Below are 25,635 nucleotides of genomic sequence, written 5' to 3' on the forward strand. Positions count from 1 at the left end.
GAGAAAGGAAATAAGAGAGGAAACTTGCTATCAGATGGCTGAGAAAGTCTCAGAATAGAGTATACCTCTAAGGGGGTCAAAAGTTTCACCAATTCCATTTCACACTTGTCGTCTTGATATTTAATAGGTGGTTTGGAATTGTGCAGGGCTTGCTCTCTTATCTTCTCTATTTCTGAAGACAGCTTTGCAATAGGGTTTGTCTCATCGAAAGTTATCTGTAATTCAGTGCTTGTCTGAGAAAAATACTCAGAATAACACTGCTGGCTTTTCTCTTTCTCAGATGGTGCACCTGAAAGATGGAACTGGATTTCTCTTGGTGTCTGTTCAACAACCCGATGTTGCCATTTTTCTTCCAGTTGCTGTGGTTCCTCAGCCCACCTGAACCGAGGAGATCTGGCCCTTAGGTGAAGCTGTCCTGTGTTCCTAGAGGAGAGCTCTCCAGAGTGCTGAGACTCCTTCGATGTCATCTCAAAATCTGGTTTGAAGTTACAGTTTTTGGTTGTGTCCTTTCTTTGGATTTCAGTCTGGAGTGAAACTAATTGGTGTTCATGTTCCTTTATTTGCTGATCCATTTTCTGCTTCAGGTTTTCAACTTCAAGTTTTTGGGCTACCAGCTCATCCTCAAGTTTTCGACATTTCTGGTAATGATTTACTTCCATATTCTGCCCTCGTTGCATTTGCTCACGATATTGCTGAAGCTGCCTTTCAAGTTCTCTAATATTTGTTTCACAAAGCTTAGCATTCTCTTGAGCTCTGCAGTTTTCTCGCTGAAGAGACACAAAGTCAAGCTTAATGCCTGAAATATCATTTTCAGTGACGACTTTGGCATCCATTAATTTCTCCATCTTTTTCCGAAACTCCTCAGCTGAATGTTTGAATTTATCAGATTCTTCCTGAAATAGAACCATCTTTCTATGTGTCATCTGCTCCTCTATGGTCTTCAAGTACAGTTCATCTTGTACTTTCTTTAACCTGTTATTTAACTCTTGCACCTGAGCTTCTTGCAGCTGAACTTTCTGCTCTCCCAGTCGCTTTTCCTCTTTGGAAGCATTCAGCTCAGCATTCAGATTTCTAACCGCTTTCTCAGTATTCAGTATGATAATGTTTTGCTGGTCACACTTTTGCTTAAATTCACTTACTAAATTTTGACTTTTGGCCAGGTCTTCTTCTAGGCATTTAATTTTCCTATGAAAATCCTGTTCTGTCTTTGTCTGCTTGTGCAAGTGTTCGTTTGTGTTGCGTAGCTGTTCTCTAAAGCCATCTGCCTGGATTTTCAGGGCTTCACATCTTTGCTGGATAGCTTGTTTCTCTAAAACTACGTTCTCCGATTCAGTCTGAATTTTCTGCATCATTAATTTGGTTTCATTATTCTGCCTCGTAAGCTCATCTACTCTTTGTTTTAGTATTTCCGCACACTCATTACTTTTCTCCAATTCTTCATTAAGCTTTTGGATTTTATCATTATTTTCTTTTTCAGCTTTAATATTTTGAAGCAGCTGTGAGTGGTTTTTCTCAAATTGTTCTTTAAGATGATCTGATTTTCTCTGGCATAATTGTTGTCTTTCATTAGAGAATTCCTTCTCATCCTGAAAAGAATTAACTTGTGAATTTAAATGTTGAATGTTTCTCTCAGCCACAGCTTGTGTCCTAGTGATTCTGTCTACTTCTCTTTGCAGTTTCCCTTTCTCCTGATGAAGAGATTCTAACTCTACTTGATAACTATGCTTTATTTTCTTGAGATCATTAGCTTCTTGCATGACTTCTTCCGCTTTATCTTTGGTTTGGTTCAACTGCCTACCAAGTTCCCTGAGCTGCTGAGAATAGCCTTGCTCCACCTGATCCTTCCTTTCTAACTCTAATTTAAGGCACTTTAGTGTATTATTTGTTTCATCCAACTTTTCTTTTAGCAAACAAGCCTTCTCCTCAGATGAGGTTTTCTCAAGTTGGAGGGCATTAAGTTCATACTTCAGCTCTCTCATGTCTTTTTCAGCCTTTCTGTTGGCGGCTGTTAGTTCATCTACCTTCTGTCTGAGCTCTTCTGCTTTCTGTTTGTCATGCTCTTTCTGAAGACCTGTCATTCCTGTGGCCTGTGTGACCACACAAGTTGGCAATGCATTTTCTCTACACGAATACTGGATTTCAGTAATTTTCCTTCTTGCTTCCAACTCAATTTTTTGCTTTTCTTTTAATTGTTTCTCTGCTACCTGTTTCTGAAATGCAAGGTCTTTTTCCATCTGTTTTATCAGCTTTAAGAGTTCTTCCTCATTGTTTTTTTTAATTCTTAATTCATCCATTAACTTTTTCTTTTGTTTCTCCAAGTCATTGAGACTCGAATCTTTTCTTTTAAGATGATCTTCTAGTGTTCTTCTCGTAAAAGTGTTTTCCTCTAACTGATTTCGGAAATTCAGGAGGTTTTCTTCCACCGCTGCTCTTCTGACCTCGGCCTCGACTGTGAGCTGCCGCACACGTTCGAGTTCCCGCTCGGCGGCTTCCTTCTCCCTCACGATGGTCTCCAGTTCCCAGCGGTACTGCTTGGCTTCACTTTCAGCCCTTATTTTCTGCAAGGCAATATCTTCTACATTTCTCTGTTGCTTTCTCAATTCATTTTCTGCAGCTTCCTTGACCTTTGGAAGTTCTTCTTCTACTCGGGACTTTTGCTTCTTTAGCTCAGCTACCATTTTTTCTAATTCACTTATCTTTCCTGTAAGTTTGCTATTCTCCATCATTGTTGCCTTCTGACGCTGAAGCAGATCTGAATATGCCCCATGTTCAGAAGCCTCCTTACATCTTTTAATCTACAAGAGATGTTTTGAAAGCGTCAAACCTGTTCTATTCAAATTTACCTTACAAATGCTGAAGCAATATTCATTAAAGTGCTCACAACAGCAAGTGTGCCCAAATGCAAAATAATCACTATCACCATCACCGCCACCGCTACCTTTTTAGAAAGGAAGCTTCAGAAAGTCAGCAGCAGACAAAAACATGACAGGTTTTTTGAACTGAAGAATCTTTTTTTTCTCTCTCAAGAATAACTGAATTGAAACCATTAGGAATCAGGATTTCACAGCAGGAAATCCAAACTTAAAGCATGACCCCAACCTTTCACAACTGTGAAAACTGAAGTATAGGGAGGTTAAATCATTTTGCACACTCATACAATAGTTTAATGACAAAGTAAGAACTAAAACTCTCACGGAGTACCCTTTCTGCTCTGCAGGCCACCTAGTCAGTCCCACAAGCCAAGAAGAATATATGACATACAGGAGTCAAATGGCACTAAAGAATTTAGTTTTCAATAGCTGTTCTAAGAAAAGAACATTTACATTCCATTGCTCATGTTAAAAACAAAAGCAAAAGCAAAATACAGAACTTTGGAACCAAATCAGGAAAAAATGTGACAGAGAAGAAAAGCTATATAAAAACTTGTAATTTCTAAAGACAAAATTCCTTACTTGTTTATACTTGCATATCATGAAAATTATAATAATCAGAATTGCTATTGCAAAGGCAGCTACAATCCCTAGTGGTTTTAGAAAATATGTGCTTGCAGTTTATACTCACAGATTTTGTGGTTGTAGTTAATGACATGCTTCATATGAATCCACTTTGACAAATACCTTTAGATTCTCCATAAATATGTGTTAAGTCTAAGCGCTTTCAAAAACATACTTAGGGATTCAGCTTCAATGTACAGAAAGAGTTACGAGAATTTTTTTACTCTATTGAGAGAAGAATCGATCTCAGCTGGGAGGAGTACACATGACACTGACCACAGAAGGATGTGATCAGGATCAGTTAATATTACAATTTAATTTCTGTTTATTAATATCAAAACGTCATTAGTTTTATATCATCAACCTAAAATCATCATCATTTATAACAATTTAAAAAGGAATAGAGAAATTTCCCTAGATAGATATTTTTTTCTTTGAGAAGCTTTGGTGAATTTCAATAATTTAATTTATAATATACTCTATAGATCTTAGGTAGCGTCCTTTATTTTTCTGGTCTCAATAATTTTGATGAGAATTTCAGCTGTTTTCTCTGCTAACCTAAAAATACTGTTGTTGTCAAGACTACAAAGAGAAACAAATGTCATCACAGTCTGCTATATTCAGTGCCCTTTTTAAAAAAAAAAAAAAAAATTTCCAGGCCAGTTTGTGATGGCACTGAAGCATTCCACCTGTTTAAATACCAAATTTTCAATTTTTTACAAGTATATAATTTCTAAGAGGGTTTTATCTCAGTTCCATATCAATCCTCTGCAAGTTAGTTATTGCTAAGGAGTTTTGAGCCTTTTTCTTTTTTCTTGGTCATAGTTTGAGGTTAAAAAAAAGAAAAAGAAAATCTCCTCAATGGGGGGTGGGGGAATTCTTTCTTTTATTGAACTCTCAGTATCTTAGCCATTTTAGTGATTTGTTAATAATCTTGCATTGTCTAGATAACTTTGAATTTTTGAGCAAACACCAGATAAATTACTAGAAATAATATAGTCCCACTGCATGATATGTTTTCTTGTAAATCTCAAACTAACTCACATAGGACTACTTTCTTCAAGTTTTCTCCAAATGTTTCCCAACATTTGGGATACTGACCTTTAATTATATTTTACTCTCAAAGCAGATTAGAGAATCTCTTTAAACATTTCTAGTATTAATTAAAGATATTCTACTAACATACATAAGCTTACTTGGTACTATTTTCTGAACTCAACTTGCATCTTTCTGTGATTTCATGTTTACTATGGAAAACTCTGCTCTCAGCCAGGCTTTCTCACATGGCATCTTCACAGACTCCATTTCAGAAACACTACTCTTTTCAGTCTGAAAACCGGGCTATATATTTTTTATAAGACATTCCATTAATATGATCCTGAAGTAGTAAATTCTTAATCTGGAGTATTTTATTGTCTATTTTAAGTTGTAATGTTTTATATGTTCTTTTATAAACTACACTATTTTGATCTTCATTACAAATCTTTGGCATTTCAAAGGATGACAAATGTAACTTGTGCATAATAAGTCTGTGAAATTTATTTTGATTCTATTAACTTCTGGCATTCTGCCTCATTAGATAACTTGAGAAAACTGGCTCATATAGTTACAATCAGATATACACTATAATAAATAAAAGCAACTTAAATTATTTGATTTTAACTATAACTACTGAACATACAATTTAAAAGCTCTGCGTATCACTTAGAAAAGAATTTTCTTAAAAATGTAAAAAAAATTACAGCTGCTTCTTCATAGATAAGACATATGTATCATTAGGATGGCCACAAATATTTTGGTTGTCCTTTCTGAACACAAGGGAAGCTGATTATAAAGTTTCGCAATTAGCTATGTTAGTAATTTAGTTGCAGAGAACTGTTAACTTTGAACAGACTAAAATAGTTTACAAATGTAATTATATTTTAGAAACTAAGAAAGTAACATCTATTAGAAATTTGCTACTGTTCTGATTTTTTCATTATATGAATGGAGTTACAATAAGCACAATCACTTTCAGCATTTCAACAGTCCAATGTAAACTAGGTAATGCCCCATGATTTACTTAATGTAACAGTCAGCCTATTTTTGTCTGTTCTGATGTTAGAAATAGAGAGCACATCAAGAGAACAAAGCATAGTATATAATCCTTTTAAGATTAGATACAATAGTTTTTATGGCAAAATATTTTTATAAATATCCCCTTATTCTTCTTATTCCTGCACTTATTTTTAAAATGCAGAACTCAAATGGGAGAAATCCACCAAATTAGAATGCTAACCCAAGAGTCTTTTCAACCTCACACAACTTACCATTTTGGCAAAAATAACAAAAACAAATACAAAAATCATAAAATAGCCCACAATTCTTAAAAAGTGGCCTTGTTTTGAACAAACATCTGCTACTTCCAAATAAATTACTTCTGTGCTTTACGTCTTTGAAGATGTGAATTACTTTAAAATGCATAAAACAACTGTTGTGTCATACTTTTGGAGACCTCATAGCAGCAATAACTATAAATTCTGCTTCAAAGGAAAAAATGCTGTAAGGAAGCTGAAAAAATTCTGCCAAACTGCCACATTTCATAACTTAAATAGAGTCATTTAATTAAGACAGAACCTTATAGTATTGGAGACGCCAACTTAAAATATATTTTTTATATCTGCAAGAATCTTAAAAAAAAAAACCCAACCTAAGCCTCCACACTTTTCACTTAATTTTATAATTAATGAAAATTAAAGAAATACTTGTGTATCAACCATGTAAGTATCATGAAAACTTTCTTGCTTTCCCAAACCATACTGTAGTTCTGCTCATATTTAGTTTCTTTTTGGTTAGCTGTTCATAGTTAATGGTTACCTCCTCCTCTTCCAGCCTCTTTAATGAATCACCAGCAAATTTAATATATTGTGTCATGAGGGTGACCAGAGCAGTATATCGGGTCCTTAGGTCCATGAACTGCAAGTAAGGATAAAAATAATAAAAACATAATCTTGTTTCCATTAATGAACTCCATGAATTTTGCATAATAATTCTAATATTAACTATTAGAGACAGTAAATCACACGACTCCTCAATAACAAATGTTAATGGGTAGGAATGAGTTTATTATGATTGTGCCTAGCACACTAAATAATTACCTCCTATATTTAATCATTAGGTATTTTATTTTCCTCTGCAATTAATAATTGATCTTGAATAAAGACCCTTAATAAAATGTATTGTTTCTCTCTCTTATATGCCCCCACCCTTCTTTTGCATGTACTTTTCTTTTTTGGGGGGGGTGCATGGTCCAGGAATCAAACCCAGGTCTCCCACATAGAAGGCAAGCATTCTGCTACTGAACCACCTGTGCACTCTGCAAGTACTTTTATTACCTCCTGAATAATGAGATCTGCTGAGCTCTGCATTCTTCGGCGTTTCACTGGAGATTTTTGCTGTGAATCTACCATGGCCCGGTAGGTCATTGTTTGTAATTCATAGTCCTATATAAAGGAGTCAATAAGATTAAATTAATCAAAGCAAAGCACTAAAGCTTCATTGCACAGTGATTCAACATTCTGGACTGGAACCTAGTTTCACTGAAAAACTTTAAATAAAGAAAATATTGAAAAACTAATATTTTTAGGAATATGTCCAATCTTACAGACGTTTAGAAGGTGGTGATACAATCAAACATTTAGGATGGTCAGCAAAGTTTCCAAATCTCTTTGGAAGCTCATGGAAACATTTTCTTACAGTTTTATGAAGCTGTAGTCAACCTTCCTGTCCTCTAGCCAGACAATGGAACTATGGATCTAGACGGCTAAAGCTGAAAAGCTGTCAATGACAACTTCTAAAAGCAGAAGAAATGTCCCATAAAGTAGAAGTTATTCCATAGGATACTACAGCAATATTAAAGATAAAGAGAGAAAGAATAAAAGAGCAATGGAAGACTAATTTCAGAGCTATGTACTTATTTTAGTGTGCGTGTGTGTGTGTGTGTGTGGGTGTCTGTGTGTGTGAGGGACAGACAGAAAGAGAGAGAAGGAAAAAGAGAAGGAGTAGTAGGAGAAAGAAAAGGAGGAAAAGGAGAAGGAGAAGGAGATGGAGAAGGAGAAAGAGGGAGGGGAAGAAGAAGAGAGAGAGAGAGGAAGGAAAAAGAGGGAGGGGAGGGATGGGGAGGAGAGGATGAATGGGGCTGGCACGGGACTTGGATTTCACATAGAATTATAGGTAAGTGTCAAAGGTTCAAATGAGGATTCCTCTTTACACCAAGAGAAAAGACTTGCACAGGCTTTAAAAGCACATTATAGAATTAAGTATTTGAATATCAAATTTGATATGAGTATTTGAACCTTCTTACCTTCACTGTAGTTGAGTACTGTTCTGCATATTTTTGACACTCATCCATTTTGCTCTGTTTCATTTCTATTTCAGATACCAGCATCTACAAATAACAGATTAGAAGAAAAAGATTGGGAAATCTATGCTATTCAACTATCCGAGATGCTTACGAACTAAGAAATAGCCATATCATTTAATATATAGCTCCTCCTGGGGTTTCTAAAAGCAGTAATTACTAAACTTATGCAGTCTTGGGTCCCTATATACCCCAGATCAAAACAGAATTAGAAATTACTAGGCTCTAAAGATGGAGCAAAAAATCTCAAGGTATTCAACTCCTGTCAGTTACAACTATTTAATTTTCTGCCAATAACAATTTTTATTTTTTCAGGATCTCAAAAAACTATATGTAGAGTGAAGTGTCAAAGATATTTCCATACCTATGATTAAATGATCATTAGGAATTTGAAAACTGTTCAAACATGCACTTCATATTTCCTATGCTTCCAAACTGACTTAAAATAAGTCAAAATAAGTGATGACTGTAGGTTCATGTTACAGAATTTTAATATTTGCAATTTACTCCCACTTTCCTCCAAGTAGTTGCTGACTTTCTTTTAATATGGGAAAGGAAGGTAAGAATCAGGCTGACCAAATGTAAACTCAACCTTAGTACAAGAAATTGATCTTACACACCTTCTGTTGATTCAACTGCGTGGCCAGGGTTTTACTATTTTCAGGCTGATTTTCCTGAATCTTTCTCTGAGTAGTTTCAACTTGCTGGATCCAATCATCCAGAGGGTGATAGGTATCTCTGTAGTACTTCAGAGATTTGCCAATGCCTTCTAAGTCCCGTAACCTAACAGAAAAATAACAAGACTGTCATAATTTCCAGTAGTCTCCATTAGTAGGGTGGAGGGTGTAGCGAAGAAGGAAGAGACAAAATAACTGTAACACAATGCAATAAACACGACAGGGGTATGTGTAAGGAATTCAAGACTGCGGCACCCTGAGGCTTACCTCCGAGGGCACTCCATCCTGGCACTGGGTTGAATATAAACTTTTTGCCCCTGGAGTTGTATGACTTAGCTGTAGCAATTATTCTAGGGACAAGCCTAGGAGCCTGTAGCTAAATGGTAGGAAAATTGGAAATTTAACCATACTTATTAGAAACCAGCATGTCTTGAATAACCAAGACTGGAATCAAATGACAGTTCATTTTTAAATAATGACAAGGTAGTTTTTGAATAAATGGTCGACATGAACTGAGATACTGTTTTCCAGGAACTGTAGTTAGAAATCTCGGTTTCTCTGATTTAAAACTGCCATATTGTATCTAATTTTTCACATATTTTACAGAGAAGACATAATACATTTTAACAAATTTTATTCCTCAAGAGTGGCACTTGTATCATATAAATATTTTATTTTTACTAACCTAGACTTGAAAATGAATAAGAAAGGGTATTATTTTGCTTCTTTTTAGATCAGCCCTAAACCACTCCATTTCCTTTCAACTTTTTTATTTTAAGCAGTGGGACAGGAAGTGATTTCTACTTTCCTGTATCCTCACTTAAAATGAACATCAGATCCTATAAATCTCTTTACATTTCTTATGTAGAATAGATTACTACATAAAGCCTTATAAAATGCATGATTCATGCTCTTACTAAGTCATGGTTATATGATCATTAAATTGGTAACAATTCCAGCACTACATTGTTTATTCCTTCAGAAGAAGCAAGTAGATCAACTATACAAATGCCAGGACACATTTACAGTATAATAACATCTAACTGGAAAATCATATTTTGAAATTAAATGTCTTCCAAAAACCATCATATAGAAAGAAATATAATTAGGTAGAGCTCTTAAAATTAATGCAATTAACTATGGTTGTAACCTAAACAGCTTAGAAGTTTCTATTTCACTTGGTAAACACAGACATTAAATATGTGCTAAAACTGCACCAAAAAAGGAATACTAACCTGTTGTCAATCTGAACATGAACATTTTGCCACCTTTCAACTAACTGATCTGCTTTTTCTTTGTGCCAGTCAAAATCAAGGTCCCGTTCTTTATATGTTTTAAACATTTCATCACTGATGGCTTTAGCTTTCTGCAACTCATCCTCTAATGCATGGAATACCTCTCTCTTTTCATCTACTTCAGACCTCCATTGCTGAAAGACATTAATCGGTAAAAATTATAAAAATGTGCCATTGTCCAGGTAAACCCACTAATTACCTAATTTTACAATTTATTTACAAATGACTGGTATAAAATTTACATAGAAAAGACATCAGATATAAGAATATATATTAGGTTGATTCTTCTAAAACTGCCAACACTTGACTATATCTTGATCTAAAAAAATGACAATATAAATTTGACCTAACTGAGTTTCACATCTACAGAATAAATGAAAGGCATTCTATAGGCATGTTTGCTACCTCAAGAAGCAAAACAAAAGTCTTTTTTATTATTATTTTTAAAAATTCCTACAGATCCCATTATTGAAGAGTGAATAAATACATTAAAAATCACTTAGATAACTTTTCAAAATTGGTTTGCAGTAACTAGTTTTATTCAGTGCCTTATATTTAGAAATATAAATACAGATGAGTACAATTACCAGCCTTTTTTCCATTCTTAGATTAACTCTGCTACTTTTCTCCATTTCTTACTCTCTCTTTTAGCATGTGACTCTATTACAATGAACTTAGCTTCCACTCATCTTTCTGCCAACATGAATTAACTATAAAAAGTTACTGTCAAAAAGTTCAAACTTCAAAACACATGAATTAAAAATAAAAAAAAATAGGTGGAACAAATGTTAAAATAAATTTAGTAGATTGAAATGCTAGTGATCAATGAAAGGGAGTGGTAAGGAGTATAGAAAAAATAGGGGAAACAGGCTAAAATATATTGAGTAGATGGAAATACAAAAGTAGTCAATGAGAGGGAGAGGTAAGGGGTATGGTATGTATAAGTTTTTTTCTTTTATTTTTTTATTTCTTTTTCTGAATTGATGCAAATGTTCTAAGAAATGATTATGGTGATGAATATACAACTATGTGATGATATTGTGAGTTATTGATTACATACCAAGAATGGAAAGATCATATGGTAAGAATGTTCGTGTTCATATGTTGCGTTTAAAAAAATTTTAATTAAAAAGAAAAGTTCAAACTTCAAAATGGGATGAACTTTCCTCAAACTAAAAAGTGACTGAACGTGATTATTTACAGTGTGCTGTGCTTTTAGAGATATGATATGGAATATAAACGTGTTCAAAATAAGATATTTACTGCTTGCTATTTGAAGATCTGAGCATAGCGCTAGAGACATACTTTTAGAGTACTGAGAATTGTCTAACATGAGATTCATACCTTCAAAGTACTTATTAGATTCTCAATATTATTTTTGTCAGCTATAACTGCTTCTTCTTCACACAGTTTAGTTTCATAGAGTTTCACAAGGGCTTCTGCAGCTTGAGTGTTTTTTAACACCAAATTAACAGTTTTCAACCTAAAAAAGAGAATTATATCATAGCCTCACATTAGTAAATGTTTATTTCCCATAATGTATTTAGCACTAAAGCACCAACATGACAAATGATATGTGTGTTCCTCATCTTTTAACACTGATACATTCACTACAAAGTTTACATTCAGCTGACTTTTCTTAATAAACAGGCTCTGCTCCAACCCCTGCCCTGCTCCATTAGCAATATTTAGCAAGGGATTTCAACATAAAATGATTTTTCTTTCAAACTATGTGCAGTCCAAGCTTGAGAAGAAAATGTTGTAGACTATTAACAGCTGAGCTATCAAAACCAAAGGCAAAATGTGGGAAGATAATACATTATGCCCTCAATCTCTGAAGCAAATTTCCATGCAATACTAAGAAACATCATAATATATTTCTTATTAAGACAAAAGAAAATTTTTTACCTTCATAAAATGGAGTATGTTTTAAATGAACAGTATTTAAAAATATGAGAAGTACATGAAGCAATTTATTTATTAAGACAACAGTTACATACTTTTCTATGTAAGTGGAAGACATAGAATAGACTTGGTTCATGTTTTGAATAACCACACTCAGCTCGGATCGTAAGGTAGGAACAGACGAGGAGGATGCTGCTTGACTGAAAAATTCTTCACATTTATTTGTGATTGTTCCCAAATCATCTTTCAGTCGCTCCAACTCTTTCTTTAGTTTCTATAAAACACAGAACAAACATAAGGCATTAGTCCATCACTCCAGATGGGGCACCTTTCTTAAAACAGTTTAAAAACACACATTTTATATGTGATTACTGATTTTAAAATCAACATATTCTTTACTTTTTCTTTAACAAAGAAAAATGAACCATGACATTCAGATTTTACATTAGATAATTCCCTCAGTGCCCATGCACCTCTATAGGCCCAAATGCTGGCTTAATGCTTAGCATATAGCAAATGATCAATAAGTGTGTAATGACTTTCGCTCTGTGAAGTCCTGATGGCCTCCTCCATCACAGTGAGTGGAAGAGCACATGTTCCTGTGTTTACCTGATCCAGAGGCAGAACAACTGAATCACACAATCACTGTTTACAATAAGCAATACATACATAACCAGACCTTGCCAACTGACCACTGTGCCAAGCTGAACAGGAAGACATTACAGAAATTGACACTTCAGGTGGCTGAAAGAGTAGTTTATCCTTATGTTACCCTTTTCCCCAAATCTCACCTCCTGTTCTGTGATTCTGAATACACTTTCATGCAAATCATCTCTCTCCAGCGGAGTTCGGATCTGTCTAATCAACCGATCTTCACAGCTCTCTAACCGGAGTCTAATGTTTCTAACTTCAGAGATGTAGAGATTATAAACGGACTCCTCTTGCTCCTCTGTGGAAGTAAATGTAATGTTTAGAAAACAACTTATTTCCCATTATTTGTATCTCTTGTTCATGCTTTAATATGGCAGTTTTACTGCTACTGGGTCACAACCAAATTAATGCTAGCTGTTACCATTACAAATCCACCCTAAAGACATAACCTTAATATAGTGGGCATTACAACTCTTAAAGAAGAGTTATTAAAATTTCCTTAAAGTTTATAGAAGTACTAATTTATGACTAATGATGTCTAAGAAAAGTTATAGTATTGCTCTATTTTATGTTCAGAGAAATGTGAACCATATTAGTTACAGATTCATTATAAAAATAAAATTAAAATCCTTTAAAATGAAAAGTAAGTAATGTGTTAATGTTTAAGATTTTATGAAATAGACTATCAAAAAATAAAATGTTCTGCCTCTAAGTAATACCAAGACTTCATAAGAAAATCTATATTCAACTGATGTTAACTAGACAAAACCTTTTTGCTTTAACCTGTGTATAAAAGCCAAGTTTAGGCACATACAAAAACAACTGAATTCTTTCTGAAACGTAAGCATAATCATTCTGAACACTTCATTGCAAAACAGTGAAAATGCTGAGAATGCAGAGGCAGTAAGAATTCATTGTCTGCCATACTTTGGCAGCATACCCTTTTATTAATCCATCATTTGGAAATAAAATAATCCCTCCTTGTATGTTTCTACCTCAAATATGCTCTAACTTTTCAGCAATTGCATCTACATATCACAGGCTCAGTGGCATAATACACCTAAGATTGAGATTCCCACTGACAGTAGAAAATAGCCTGGACTAAACACCTAAAGAAAGGAAAGATAAGAATTCCCATGCTTTACCTCTTTCTGCAGACTTAAGAAGTTCCTGGTAATACTGCTTACATACATTAACCTCCTTTTCCAGTTGTGTTATATCTGAGCCTGAAAATATTTGGGATTCCTGGCTATCTTCCAAGAAATCTTCAAAACGAGATTGTAGATTACTCAGAACCTGCTGATGTTCACCAGGTAACATTGTCTTTATCTGAAAAAAGACCAAGGGTCCATGTAAGTGATCAAAGGTCTAAGTGCTCAGTTTAAATGCTATAGAGCTCAAGTTTGTCTCATAAATAGAATGAGTTTATATTAATAGTCATAACAAGAAGAATCATTTGAAATTAACTTCCCTTTCAATATACTATTTCTAAACAGTTTTAAAAGACAAGAAAAAACAAGTCTATTAAAATCAATAAATGATTTCAAACTATACCCATCTCTAAGTGTCCAAATACTATGTTTTGTCTCCCTATCAAAATGTAAGCACTGAATGAAATGTGATCTCCTGATTTCTCTTCTAAGTACCTTGTACAAGGCAGGCATATAACAATTACCTATTGAACTACTGAATATTAGCATAGATCTAACACGCTCCAAGGATCCTGAGGATCTTCTGAAGCTGATACAAACTCCAATTTCCTCATGAAAAAATTGTCCTACATTTTTTTAGGCAGACTTGATTGATGCGTAGATTCATACTTACTGAAGCCACATTACTAGCTCGAATTCTATCAATTTCATTGATGAGATAATGCCAGGATACTACACTCTTCATGTTTATGTGAGATTCATGCCAAAGAGTCAGGACATTCTGATACAGTTGCTCAATTCTGAAATATATGAAAGAAAACACCGATTAAGTGCTATGATTTTTCTTTTTTGGTTGTGAAATATCCCATATTAATTAGTTCTATAGCATTCTGAACTTGCGGGGCCTTGACGAAGTGTCTGCTGTTTCTCTAATTTTAAAGCACCCAAAAGCAGCTCTATGCTAGTAGCCAATGCATACAGACCTGTTCGCAAAGTCAATTGCCTCTTTGTTGGGTGGAGGAACCGTGAAGCACACAGATGGGACCATAGCCTCATTCCCAGTAGGACTAATGACCTTCCATTTAGCACGATGAGAGTTGTTTGCCAATACACATTCATCATCTTTGTAAATGGTTATCTGGTTTTAAATGAAGAACAGGAATAATCAAATGGGGTCACTTAACTAACCTCTTTCTATAGCCAATCTTTGGGGTTTTGTTTTTTATTTTGTTTTATTTTAGGTGGAAAAACTTTTTACCACTACTCAGCAATATGATCTAATACAAAAAATATGAATAATGTTAGAAACTGGTCTGTTTCTAGGAATTACAAGTACCTCAATTTGTCTGTAGTCACAGATAGCTTTGATTGGAATAGAAGTTTTGAGTGGACAGTCAGGATTCCTTGGCTTCAGTTGAATTATCGTTTTTGCTCTCCCCATCAGGTTTGCTACTGTGCTCTTATACTGTAAAAGTTCTTCTTTCTCTTCCTGAGAAATAATTAAGACGGACTTTTTTAAGTCTAAGATTGCACCCTCCATTTTTTCTTAGGTTTATACAAATGCAACTTTGTTAGAGAAGCCTTCCCTAACCTCCCAATCTAAACTTTCAACCCCTTCCAACCCTCTTGAATCTTCTTTCTCTTGTTTCCATCTCCTCCTTAGCACTAGCTAACTACCTACATTTTATTTAATAGTCATGTTTAGTGTCTATTTCTTCTTCTAGTACATAAGCAGTTTGAAGGCAGAAATTCTTCTCTGTTCTAGTCTGTATCTCCAGCACCTAAACAGTGCCTGGCATACAGAAAAGGTTTAACGGTGGAATGAATGAATGAACATACACAAAATACAGAACATTGTTTAAAATATCAAAGTATATAAAAACACTTTTGTTATATTCGTTATGATAAAATACTAAAACTGAACATTTAAGTCCTTGATTGGATGAGGGGGAAATATCAAAAGCACAAATACAACATAAAGTTCTACACATATAAAAAATACAGCAAAACACTAATCTAATCACTAGGATACATTACTGCTGAAATGCACAGGTTTTTGTTCTAGTACCATTGATTCCTGGACAAGGTCTTCCAGCTTGTGAATGCTGCTTGATCTATCACAACTGTACTTCCGCTGAATGGCATCTTTTAAATTCCTTAAGTAATCAGTAGCTTCTTTGGCATCACTAAAAAACTAGGGAAGGAAAAAAACTAGCAGTTAAGTACATCAAGAGCCACAGCACACAGTTGTTGAGTTTCAAGAACATTTCCCTCTCTGTGCCCCTCATAAATGAAAACAGAATCAAAGAACAATAAAGTAACTCATAATCACTTCCTTCACGGAATCAAAAAGCCATTCTTGAAATTGGGATGATTGTGAAGAATACTCTGTGTCCAAAGTTTACATCTATAATGTGATTTAACTCTACATTATTTTGGTCAAAGGTCTATTTTACTTCAGGTCCAAACAATTTTTGGCCCAAACAAGTTTGGGTGAACTGCCAAGAATACTCCAAAACTTCTGAAGGATTAAAAAAAAGAGCTCATTGGGTTGATTTATCTGCAATGAGAGCATTTCCTTTATAAGAGACAAATTAGTAAAATAAGGACTTGCTGACATTTTAAGAGGTATTTACAGGATTTCTTACTTAATATAATGCTTCTATTTATCTTATAGGACATTAACGGTACCCTATGTCTTGCAAAGAAAATGTTTCGGTTTATTTCACTTGCACATCAGCTACATGTTTATATACGCAACAATACATCCTGAAGAAGCTTTGTCACATCAGCCATCATCACCATATAATCTACTGAAGTTTCAGTTCTATCACATACCTCAAAGTATGCGGTGTTCTCCTTTATGTGCTGCTCCACACACTCGCAGAGCTGCAAGATCCAGCTCCACTGCGTCTGCATTGCTGCTCGATAGGCCTTACAAATGAAACAGAGGCTTCATAACTAGCTGGAGAGTAATCAGGTACTTATACAATCATGTCCTTGATGATCTTAAAGAATTAAAATACTCTACTAACCAAATAGATGATGAACTTGTTTTATTAGCATAAGACTTGAAAATCGGGGTATAAACCAATCTAAGAGCTCTCACTTGCAGAATGTCAGTCTTCAAATTTAAGCATGATTTTTAAAATTAATTCAGGTAATTTACTGAAAATTTTATTCCTGAAATTTCTTCTTAAAATACATGAAATCTATTTTTATGGGAATAAAGTACCTACAATTAGAAATGAATGGAAATTATTCTACCAATTTAGAGAACTGTTTACTACTTCAAACCCAATCCTTACACGTATTTTATTGAGTCCTCCAACTATGCTTTTCTTTATGAGTTCCTTTCATGTTTCCTTTCTCTAAATTTGTATGTCATTGAATCATAAAATACACCGTCTAACACAGAACTATAGTTCTACAGTTTTCTCTTTTTTTTTCTTGTTTCTAAAACCAGATCAGAAACTATTCAAGGGAGAAATGACATGTATTTGTTTCTCTGTTTTTCAGTTTGTTTTTGCCAGGGAAAGGAGAGGGTAGAAAAGGGAGTATGTTTTCCCCTATCAGAGTGAGTAATTGATTTTAATTTTCTTTAAAGAAATTGTTTACTTGAAGTTTTATTGACTACAAAAAGCATTTTTCATGTGTAAAAATACTGTAAAAAGGAATACCTACTTCATTAGAAAAATAGGTAAAACACCTTTTTTATATTTAATACACAATTCGCTGATGTCCAGCAGAGGGCGCACAGATGCTTTAATGACTGTTCTAAGGCTGCCCTATAGCTAGCTTCTTGTTTTGGAAAAACTCATTCCTCCTGAACTGTGCTCAGGTAGGCTTTCTGGATAGAATGTACCATATAGCATTGGAAATCTGGCAACATATCAAGATCACATTACTTGCTCTATAAAATTACACTGCTTAAATTGGCTATAACAGATATATCACTGTGCATTTTTAGGTTGTTACGTTTCTTTTTTTCATACAAAATATGAAATAGTGGAAATAATTTAACTATGTACCCACACAAGACACTGGACAGGCTAAGAGTACCATCAGGATAAATCTGGCTTAATTTAATCTATCGAGGAACTTCTAATTAATTATAATCAATATTTCTACATAAAATTAATAGGTTCACATTTGGATTTTCCACTCCCATCAAAGCTACTAACCAAATCATATTTTCTAACAGTTTTCATCTTTCTACCCTGAGAAATATTCTAGTGTTAGTTTATTATGAGACAAAATTATATTTAGACCATCGATTATTCTCATGTCCTTTCCCCTACTCTTCTGCGTCTTTAACATTTGCATGTGGCATTTCATATGGAGGTAAAACCATTACCTAATATCAAAGAAGGTCAAATATAACCTTCCCATAACTCTTCCTGATGAGGCCTAGAATTTTACTAACTTTGTGCCATGATGACTTTAGCGAACAAAGTCTATCAGATTCCTATTTTCAACTATGATAGTTTGATGCATGTCACTTTTTAAACAGAGCTTACTTTTTCCCCTCTGGTAACAGATTTTATTTGTCCATTTCTTATATTTCTCACCCTCATCCCCAACCCTCCCTCCCCCTTCTTCACATTTAGAAAGTCACTAACTTCACCCTGTCTATACCAGGCCTAAAAACTAAAAATACATGGGCAGCCTGATAAATCCTATGCCAGTTCTCCACATCTCTTAATTTGAAAGTGCCTCCATACTGTCAGATCTTGAAGATGCTGTCCCAACAAACCTCACAAAACTAGATCATAAATAAAATTATTAAGTTAAATAATAATAACTAATACTCCTTGGGAGCATACTGTGCACTAAACTCTGCACTAAGCAGTAAGTATGCATTTTCTCTTCTCATTTTCACTACAACCCTACTGGCTAGAAGAAACTGTCTCCATTTGAGGCAGGAAAATAAGGCTCAGTGACATTATATCACTTGCCCATAGTCATGAATAAGTAAAATGTCAAAGTTTGTAAAAGTAAGGTCCTTCGTTTTTATGACACAGATTGGCCATGTGTTGACAAAGGAACCTTTATAACAAGAGATGGGTGATATACTTTAAAGCAAAAGAATTAAAGGTAAGAAACAGTATAATTTGTCAGAAACATTATTTTCAAAATTATCCAGGTTGTAATAAAACTTTGATAGTTTGTATTTCTCTACTTATCAGTAACAAAAGAATTTGAAGGGTAATAATCAAATGTCAACATACAGTCCCAACTGTTAAATTTTCTGACTTACCTCAATAGTTAACCGGGCTGGATGATTTTCCAGAAGTAGTTGCTCTGCTATGTCCTGAACTGATTTAATATTTTCTTCCTTTTGATCAAGTTCTCTCATTAATTCCTAATTTAAGAAAGAATAAAGAAGTGTATTAGAAAACTATATAAACCTGAAATACAGCTTTAGTATTCAATTACAAACTGTACTTACAGCATGGTAATCTTTTTTCCGAGAAATGTTGGTATTTCTTTCGCTCCAGTCATAAGCAACTTCTTCCTCCTCCTTTTCATTCAACCAAATAAGTTCATTTGTTGCACGAGTTACAAAATTATGGAGCGTATCAAGGTGCCGTTCCTGATTCCTGGATGTGTTCTTTAGAAGGAAAATCACTATGAGAATCATGTCTTTGCCAAATAGAGATAAGGGAAACAGAATGTTTAAAAACTTACCAAGAGTTTTGCATACTGACTCTCTAATCTGTGCAATTTTTCTGCATAAGTTAGTTTAAGAGGTGCTGTCATTTGAATCTGTGAAAAATATGGGGTAAAAAGGCATCAAGGTCAGGAATCTGAAGGAATTCTGACTCATACTTAATGTATTATTATTGAGTTATAGGGTCTTTATATAAAAAAGCAAAGCAACAGTTAAACTAAAATGAAATATATGCAGAGTTTAGTTTCATGTACCTCACTGATCTTAGCTTCTTTAAGACTAGATTCAAATTCTTCAATAGCTCGGTGAACATTTTTATGATTTTCCAAATGGCTTTCAACACTTGGCAAATCTGTTCCCCATTCACTGCGGTCCAGCTGCACCTTTAAACAGCAAAATACCAGGTTACAGAAGAAAAATGGACAGTCATGAAGACAGACGCTGTCAGTTTAAGTAAAGATTTTTACCTGCATTTCATCAACCCAATTCAAAAGATCCTGGACAAATTTCATGTTGATTTCCTCTTCTGTTAAATTCTGATCCAGCAAAGAAGACTTTAGGAGAGGTTTTCGGATCTGCATCAACTTCAAAGTTTGCAATGAATTTGTCTCTAGTCCTGAAGTGAAGTTTGGAACTAATCCTGATTGGAACCCAGGTGTGTAAGCTGGAGTGACGGATGGAGTCAGGCGGGAAGTAAGACCGGACGATAGGCCTGAGGTCACACTAGAAGGTGTCAGCGAAGGCGTTAAACTCTGGGTCAGTCCTGAGTTCAGACTAGGGTTTAAGGTCTGTGCATATCCTGAGTTTAAACTTTGAGTGATTCCTGATATCATGAGCTTCGTCTGTTCTGTCGTGAGCATGCGTCCTTTGCTGTACACTGAGGAGCATTTGTTCCTTAAGGCCATAATCTCATCCCGGAGTTTTGCCACCCTGAAAGGAAAATTAAAAGGGATAAGCTATGAGGTAAAAGGCGTTTACATTTTACCTTTTTCAGATTTCACACATGAATAGATGCAAGCATGTTTTAGATGCTAGTATATTAGTTATTATAATAATGAATATTCTATATATTTTTCTACTATTACTCTTTGAAGCACAAAAATCTACTTAACTAATGTGAAACACATTTTTAAGTGAAGAGAGCATAAAAAAAATACTTCATAAAATCATCGCACTTTATGTTCTTATCATTAGTGCCCATGAAAGAGTTATACTAAAGCACAAGGTATGAATAAGTAGCACTCTTACCTCTGTACCAACTGTTCAGCCTGGTAATATTTCCCATCAATAAGAATCTGTACATCAACTACATGCTGGCGTAAAAGGTTCTCACATTCAAGTATATACCCGGCAATTTCTGCTTCATTCTGGAACTGCAACCCTGATTCTAATCTTTTAGAATCCTGTTATTTTAAAAGAGGTGAACATCAATTCATTGAAGCAAGTTTCAAAACTAATCTCAGATAAAAAACTCAAAATATCACAACAGACGTCTACTTCAGGTTTTTTGTTTTCATGTTTGTTTCAAAAATTTATTTTCCCTTTGCTCTGTCCCTCTTGATAGCGAATACCAAATCATAATCTCTGACATATAAATTTCAAAAGAGAGCATATGTCAAGAATCCGTCAAACATTATGCAAAAGCGTTCCCATCCAACTGCACACTGACTCCTCTACCACAAACCCAATGGCTCCTAAAATTTAACTTACAGACTGGAGAGCATTCCGGGCAAGTATCAGTTTGTCTTCACAGATGACACTGTCCCTCTGAACTCGGCTGGCAATCTGCTGCAACATTTCCAACCTAAAAGAAAGGTCAAAATAAAGTGAAGCTTTTCCTTTTAAAAATCACAGAATTCACCATCCCTATAAAATTGCTGCCCAGCAAAAGTAAAACCCCTATACCAAGGATTTAATACCTGTGTCCATCAATGGATTCATTGCCGAAGCTAATGCAGGAGTTGATCAGCCTAGGGCCACAATTAACGGACAGAAAATTTTCATTTGAATCAAGACTGGTTCGAGTGCTAGTAGTGTTACTAAACACAGAATCACTGCTACGGTAGCGATAACTACTACTGTACATTTTTATTCCTGAAATGATGTTCTTTCTTTGATCATTACAACTAAACTAAAAAATAGGAAGTCTGCAAAAAAGCACAACTTCCAACGTGGCCACTGAATGTTACAGCTTTAACGGCTCCTTAAATATGCTTGAGCATGCATATTCAACATGCAGCAAATAATATGCTGATAACTATTCAAAAGAATCTCGCCTGAAGCCATACATTTGCTTAGCTGAGGTTTGCCTTTTGTAGCCAGCATTAAAAACCTACAAGTACGGGCAAAGCAGACTGATTGGGGCAGCTCTGAAAATGATATCCCAAATATTTTCACTAGGAGTCATCGCATTGCAAACATCTAAAAAACAACTCAGATGCCTTGAGGAGGCCCAGGTACTACACTACTAGTCAAGATTATTCTGGCTATACCAATTATCAGCTAAAAGAAACCAAATATATGCTCACAAGCTGACTTGTAAGGCCCTAGGTCTGCATTGAATAAATGAGACTAATAGCTGGCACTTTCAAATGCCTATAAAATGATGATTTTAATGAGAAACAAAATACAGTTCTATTTCAACCATCATACCACTGGTTTATTAGGTTAAATTAACTGGAAAATTATCCATCTACTTTTCTTTATATGAGGTGCTCTCACTAATACTACTTTTAACCATACTATTGTTACTTAATGTTTTAAAAACCAAAGTGCTAAGTAAAATATTGATGTAAGGCTTGCAGATTTGTCTGTGCTTGTTTTTCTTCCCATCAGTTATTACATAGCATAAGAGCATCAGCTCTTTCCCACGTGTCTTTTATACACCCATGCCACATAGCCATTATTCATTGAGCATAGTTAATGCCAAAAACTTGTTGTATCAAGAAAAATGAAGGCATTTACACAACTAAGCTCCTAAATATTTTCCTACAACTGATACAACAAAGCCAAACTTGCTTCTCTACTCTAAAGGTAGGTATGTTTTCTTCTCAGAAGGCAAGAAAGGGGCAATGTGAAATAGAGCTGGTAAACAGAAGGCTTAAAATAATAATAGCAAGACCTAACATTTATTAAGAAATTATGTGCCACAAAATTACTTACATATATTATCGAATATGCATAACCACCGAATGTGGTAGATACTACTTTATCCTGTTTACAATTGAGGAAACTGAGGCTAAGAGCGGCTAAATCAAAGAACTTGTCTAGGATGACATATTAGTTCATTGAGAAGCTAATAATCCAATCCAGAATTCCTGGGTCCTGGGACATGGACTCTGAACCACTGCATTCTTTAATTAACATACAGTAAAATCCAAGCTACTGCCCTGATGACTAAAAAAATCTACTCAGTATTCTTTCTCTGGCACAATTTTCCATAATTTCAGATGATTAACTTAATCACTCAGAATTATTTCCTCCCTAAAAGCTCCATCCTGGTTTCAAGATTGTTTTGGTTCTATGGGCGGGCCGCGGTGGCTCAGCGGGCAAGAGTGCTTGCCTGCCATGCCGGAGGACCCCGGTTCGATTCCCGGCCCCAGCCCATGTAAAAAAAACAAACAAACAAACAAACAAAATATAATAAAACAAGAAAATGTTTAAAGATGTTTCCCTTTCTTCCTCCCTTCCTTCCTTCCATCCTTCCTTCCTTCTCTCTGTCTTTCCTTCCCTTCCTCCCTCTCTCTTTAAAAAAAAAAAAAAAAAAGATTGTTTTGGTTCTAATGATCTGGCTATGTATTTATCATATTGTGTTTTAACAAGAGTATAATTAGTGATTAAAAAGTTAAAGGATTGACAAGTTAGGCCTGTTTACTTATATCTTCAAAGCATTATTTCATAATCCAACAATGTTGAAGCCATGGGGCACAAAGAACATAATTATATTGAGTTCCTAAACTATGTCCAGGCATTGTGTTGGGCCCTGGAGACACAGCAGAAAGCAAACACAGGAGTTTGCCTCCACATTCTTGGAGGTCCTGTGTATAGAACAGGCAGCCAGTAATCAATCATAGAAATAAATATAGTATTATACCTCTAATAAGCACAATCAAAGAATAATACGTTATATATTGTCTAGGCTAGTGAGCTAGTGAAAGTTTCTTGAGGAAGCAAATATTAGAGCTGAGATCTGAAGAACGATTAAGAGTAAACAGAAATGGGGAGAATGGAATAGATCTCCCTGCCAAAGGAACAGACTGTGCAAAGATCCTAGGGGGTGGGGGGCAGGGGTCACAGACAGAACCTAGGCACATGAGAGCTCCTGAGACTGCCAGTGGGCTCTACTGCAGAGGGCAGGGAAGGCATGGTAGGAGACAAGGCTGGAGAGGAGGGCCTGACCAAAGCCTTGTTCCTTGGAGCACACAGCTGACAAGGAACACAGACCCCAATTCCCATTTACCATGAGTCAGGCTGTGAGATAAGTTCTATAAAGGAGACAAATTTGTCCAACAATTGCTCCCCAAGGATAAGGGTTATCTTCCTGGGCAACCAGCATAGTGGGAGACACAGAATGATAAAGAGCCAGGGATGGCATCATAAGAATAATGCATTTGTAGAAAAGTAGCAGAAAGGGAACTCAAACTGACGTTTACTGAATAAAGTTTTCTAGATGCCACCCCACCGCCCTTTAAATTGAGTCAGGTTAGACTTTGGTTTCCATGGCCCCATGGTAAAAGAGCCATAGTCAAAGATGTAATATGCCACAAGATAAGTTAATTCTTGGCTTAATGAGCTTCCCAGTTCCACGTGGTGATTTAAAGTCAGTCTGAAAAATTCTCATGGTTAATTTTGATTGGCTTCAAAATTCTAGTACCCTGTTAGATGAGACTTTACATACCAACCCAGCTTAACAGGTTCTGTATGACTTACTCCACTGATTTACTCTTCAAATCTCTTAGAAGAATTTATAGATAAGGAAATGGAAGATCCGAAAGACTAAATGACTTATCCAAGGTCACAGAACAAGTAAATAAAAAGGTAAATTTTTATCCAAGTTCTGTATGGCTCTAAAACTTAACTTTTTTCCATAGGAAAAAAGGAATCCCCCTTTTACTATACCCCTCCCCACTCAATATCCCCTATGTACCTCTCTACTTCTGGGCGAAGTGCCTTCTCCCTCTCAAGCATGGCGATAATCAGCTTTCCCCACTCTTTCTCTATGTCATTTGGATGATAACCTTGAAGGAGTTTGATGCGTCCAAATTCTATCCAAATCTTGGGAAAAGCAGAAAATTCAATGTGAAACAAAGATGCAAAAAATAACAAAAATTATATTTGTTAATACAAAAGTAAATCTTGGCTTACTTCTAATAATTTATATAGTCGTTTAATTTTGGATTTTTCTGTCTCCTTTGGTGGAATTTCTGTTTCTTTAAACTGCAAATACTGTTTATAAAGTGCCTGAAATGAGAAGAAAGATTAATTAAGGGCCAAACTTTCAAAGACCTGTTTTCACTATTCCATATCATCGCATGTCATTTATTTGTGTCATACATATTCCATGAAGTTCCTTTAGGAAGCTGATTCCTAAAGAATCACACAGGCAAACCTGATTCCCAGACAATTTGGGACCTGGGTTATATAAGTCTCAATGAGGGTGTAATTATCAATGTGAGCCATAATTCAACATGTGCCACGTGGGGAGCTGGATGGTAATAAACCCATGACTATGGCTCTACTAAAACTCTCTTATCATCCAAAAAAGAAAATATATACCTTAAAAGATGCATTTTTAAAAATTGTGCACTTTAAAATTTAGCTTTGGAGAAAATAATAATCTTATCAAGTTGTCCATAAAGGGGGCAAAAACAGTCCTCTTGTATTTCATGGCTAAAGCCTTGAAAACAGAATTCTTATCAGGCAGACAAGGTTAAATTTGTTTTCAATGTCACACTGGCTGAGATAAACAGATCTTTTGATAAACTAAGACAGATGCCCTTGGTTGCCAGTACTATCATTGTAGAAGTGTTAACCTTATAATTAAGTTATGTAGTTTGTAGATACTGATTTGGGAACCTCTTAAATATAATTTATTTACTATACTTACTAGAAAAGACCCTCATATAAATTATGTGGGTCAAATGTCTCTACATTTAATAAGTGTATATATATATATATTTTTAACATGGGCAGGCACCGGGAATCGAACCCGGGTCCTCTGGCATGGCAGGCAAGTGTCCTTGCCTGCTGAGCCACCGTGGCCCACCCTAATAAGTGTATTTTAATCATTTTCATCCTAATTCATGTTGATTTAAAACAAGACCTTGTAAATCTTCAGGCAGGCACATTTCTGAAGGATTTCATTCAATGTCTTGCTGGCCAGTGAAATT

The 25,635-nt window shown here is 35.1% G+C and overlaps 1 protein-coding gene across 28 annotated transcripts in view; it reads right to left on the reverse strand.

Annotated features, from left to right (window-relative positions):
- The window catches only part of DST (dystonin), a 512,816-nt gene that overhangs the window by 143,858 nt on the left and 343,323 nt on the right, over positions 1-25,635 (reverse strand). For 25 of the 28 annotated variants that reach the window (XM_077162141.1, XM_077162131.1, XM_077162146.1 and 22 more), the window contains 23 exons: positions 24,611-24,706; positions 24,393-24,520; positions 20,957-21,050; positions 20,495-20,649; positions 19,714-20,176; positions 19,501-19,629; positions 19,264-19,341; positions 19,025-19,186; positions 18,833-18,937; positions 16,411-16,506; positions 15,641-15,766; positions 14,909-15,061; positions 14,556-14,710; positions 14,246-14,372; positions 13,567-13,750; positions 12,562-12,719; positions 11,866-12,044; positions 11,210-11,348; positions 9,806-9,999; positions 8,514-8,676; positions 7,837-7,920; positions 6,869-6,976; positions 6,351-6,449 (listed from right to left, as the gene is read on the reverse strand). In XM_077162141.1, the coding sequence (XP_077018256.1) occupies positions 6,351-6,449; positions 6,869-6,976; positions 7,837-7,920; positions 8,514-8,676; positions 9,806-9,999; positions 11,210-11,348; positions 11,866-12,044; positions 12,562-12,719; positions 13,567-13,750; positions 14,246-14,372; positions 14,556-14,710; positions 14,909-15,061; positions 15,641-15,766; positions 16,411-16,506; positions 18,833-18,937; positions 19,025-19,186; positions 19,264-19,341; positions 19,501-19,629; positions 19,714-20,176; positions 20,495-20,649; positions 20,957-21,050; positions 24,393-24,520; positions 24,611-24,706 (3,375 nt within the window). Of the gene's footprint in view, positions 1-65; positions 2,796-6,350; positions 6,450-6,868; positions 6,977-7,836; positions 7,921-8,513; positions 8,677-9,805; positions 10,000-11,209; positions 11,349-11,865; positions 12,045-12,561; positions 12,720-13,566; positions 13,751-14,245; positions 14,373-14,555; positions 14,711-14,908; positions 15,062-15,640; positions 15,767-16,410; positions 16,507-18,832; positions 18,938-19,024; positions 19,187-19,263; positions 19,342-19,500; positions 19,630-19,713; positions 20,177-20,494; positions 20,650-20,956; positions 21,051-21,165; positions 22,739-24,392; positions 24,521-24,610; positions 24,707-25,635 lie in introns of those variants that run through there. The other 3 variants (XM_077162145.1, XM_077162139.1, XM_077162144.1) reach the window with 3 other exon arrangements.

The sequence above is a fragment of the Tamandua tetradactyla genome, chromosome 5, assembly GCF_023851605.1.
Source record: "Tamandua tetradactyla isolate mTamTet1 chromosome 5, mTamTet1.pri, whole genome shotgun sequence".
Taxonomy (NCBI): domain Eukaryota; kingdom Metazoa; phylum Chordata; class Mammalia; order Pilosa; family Myrmecophagidae; genus Tamandua; species Tamandua tetradactyla.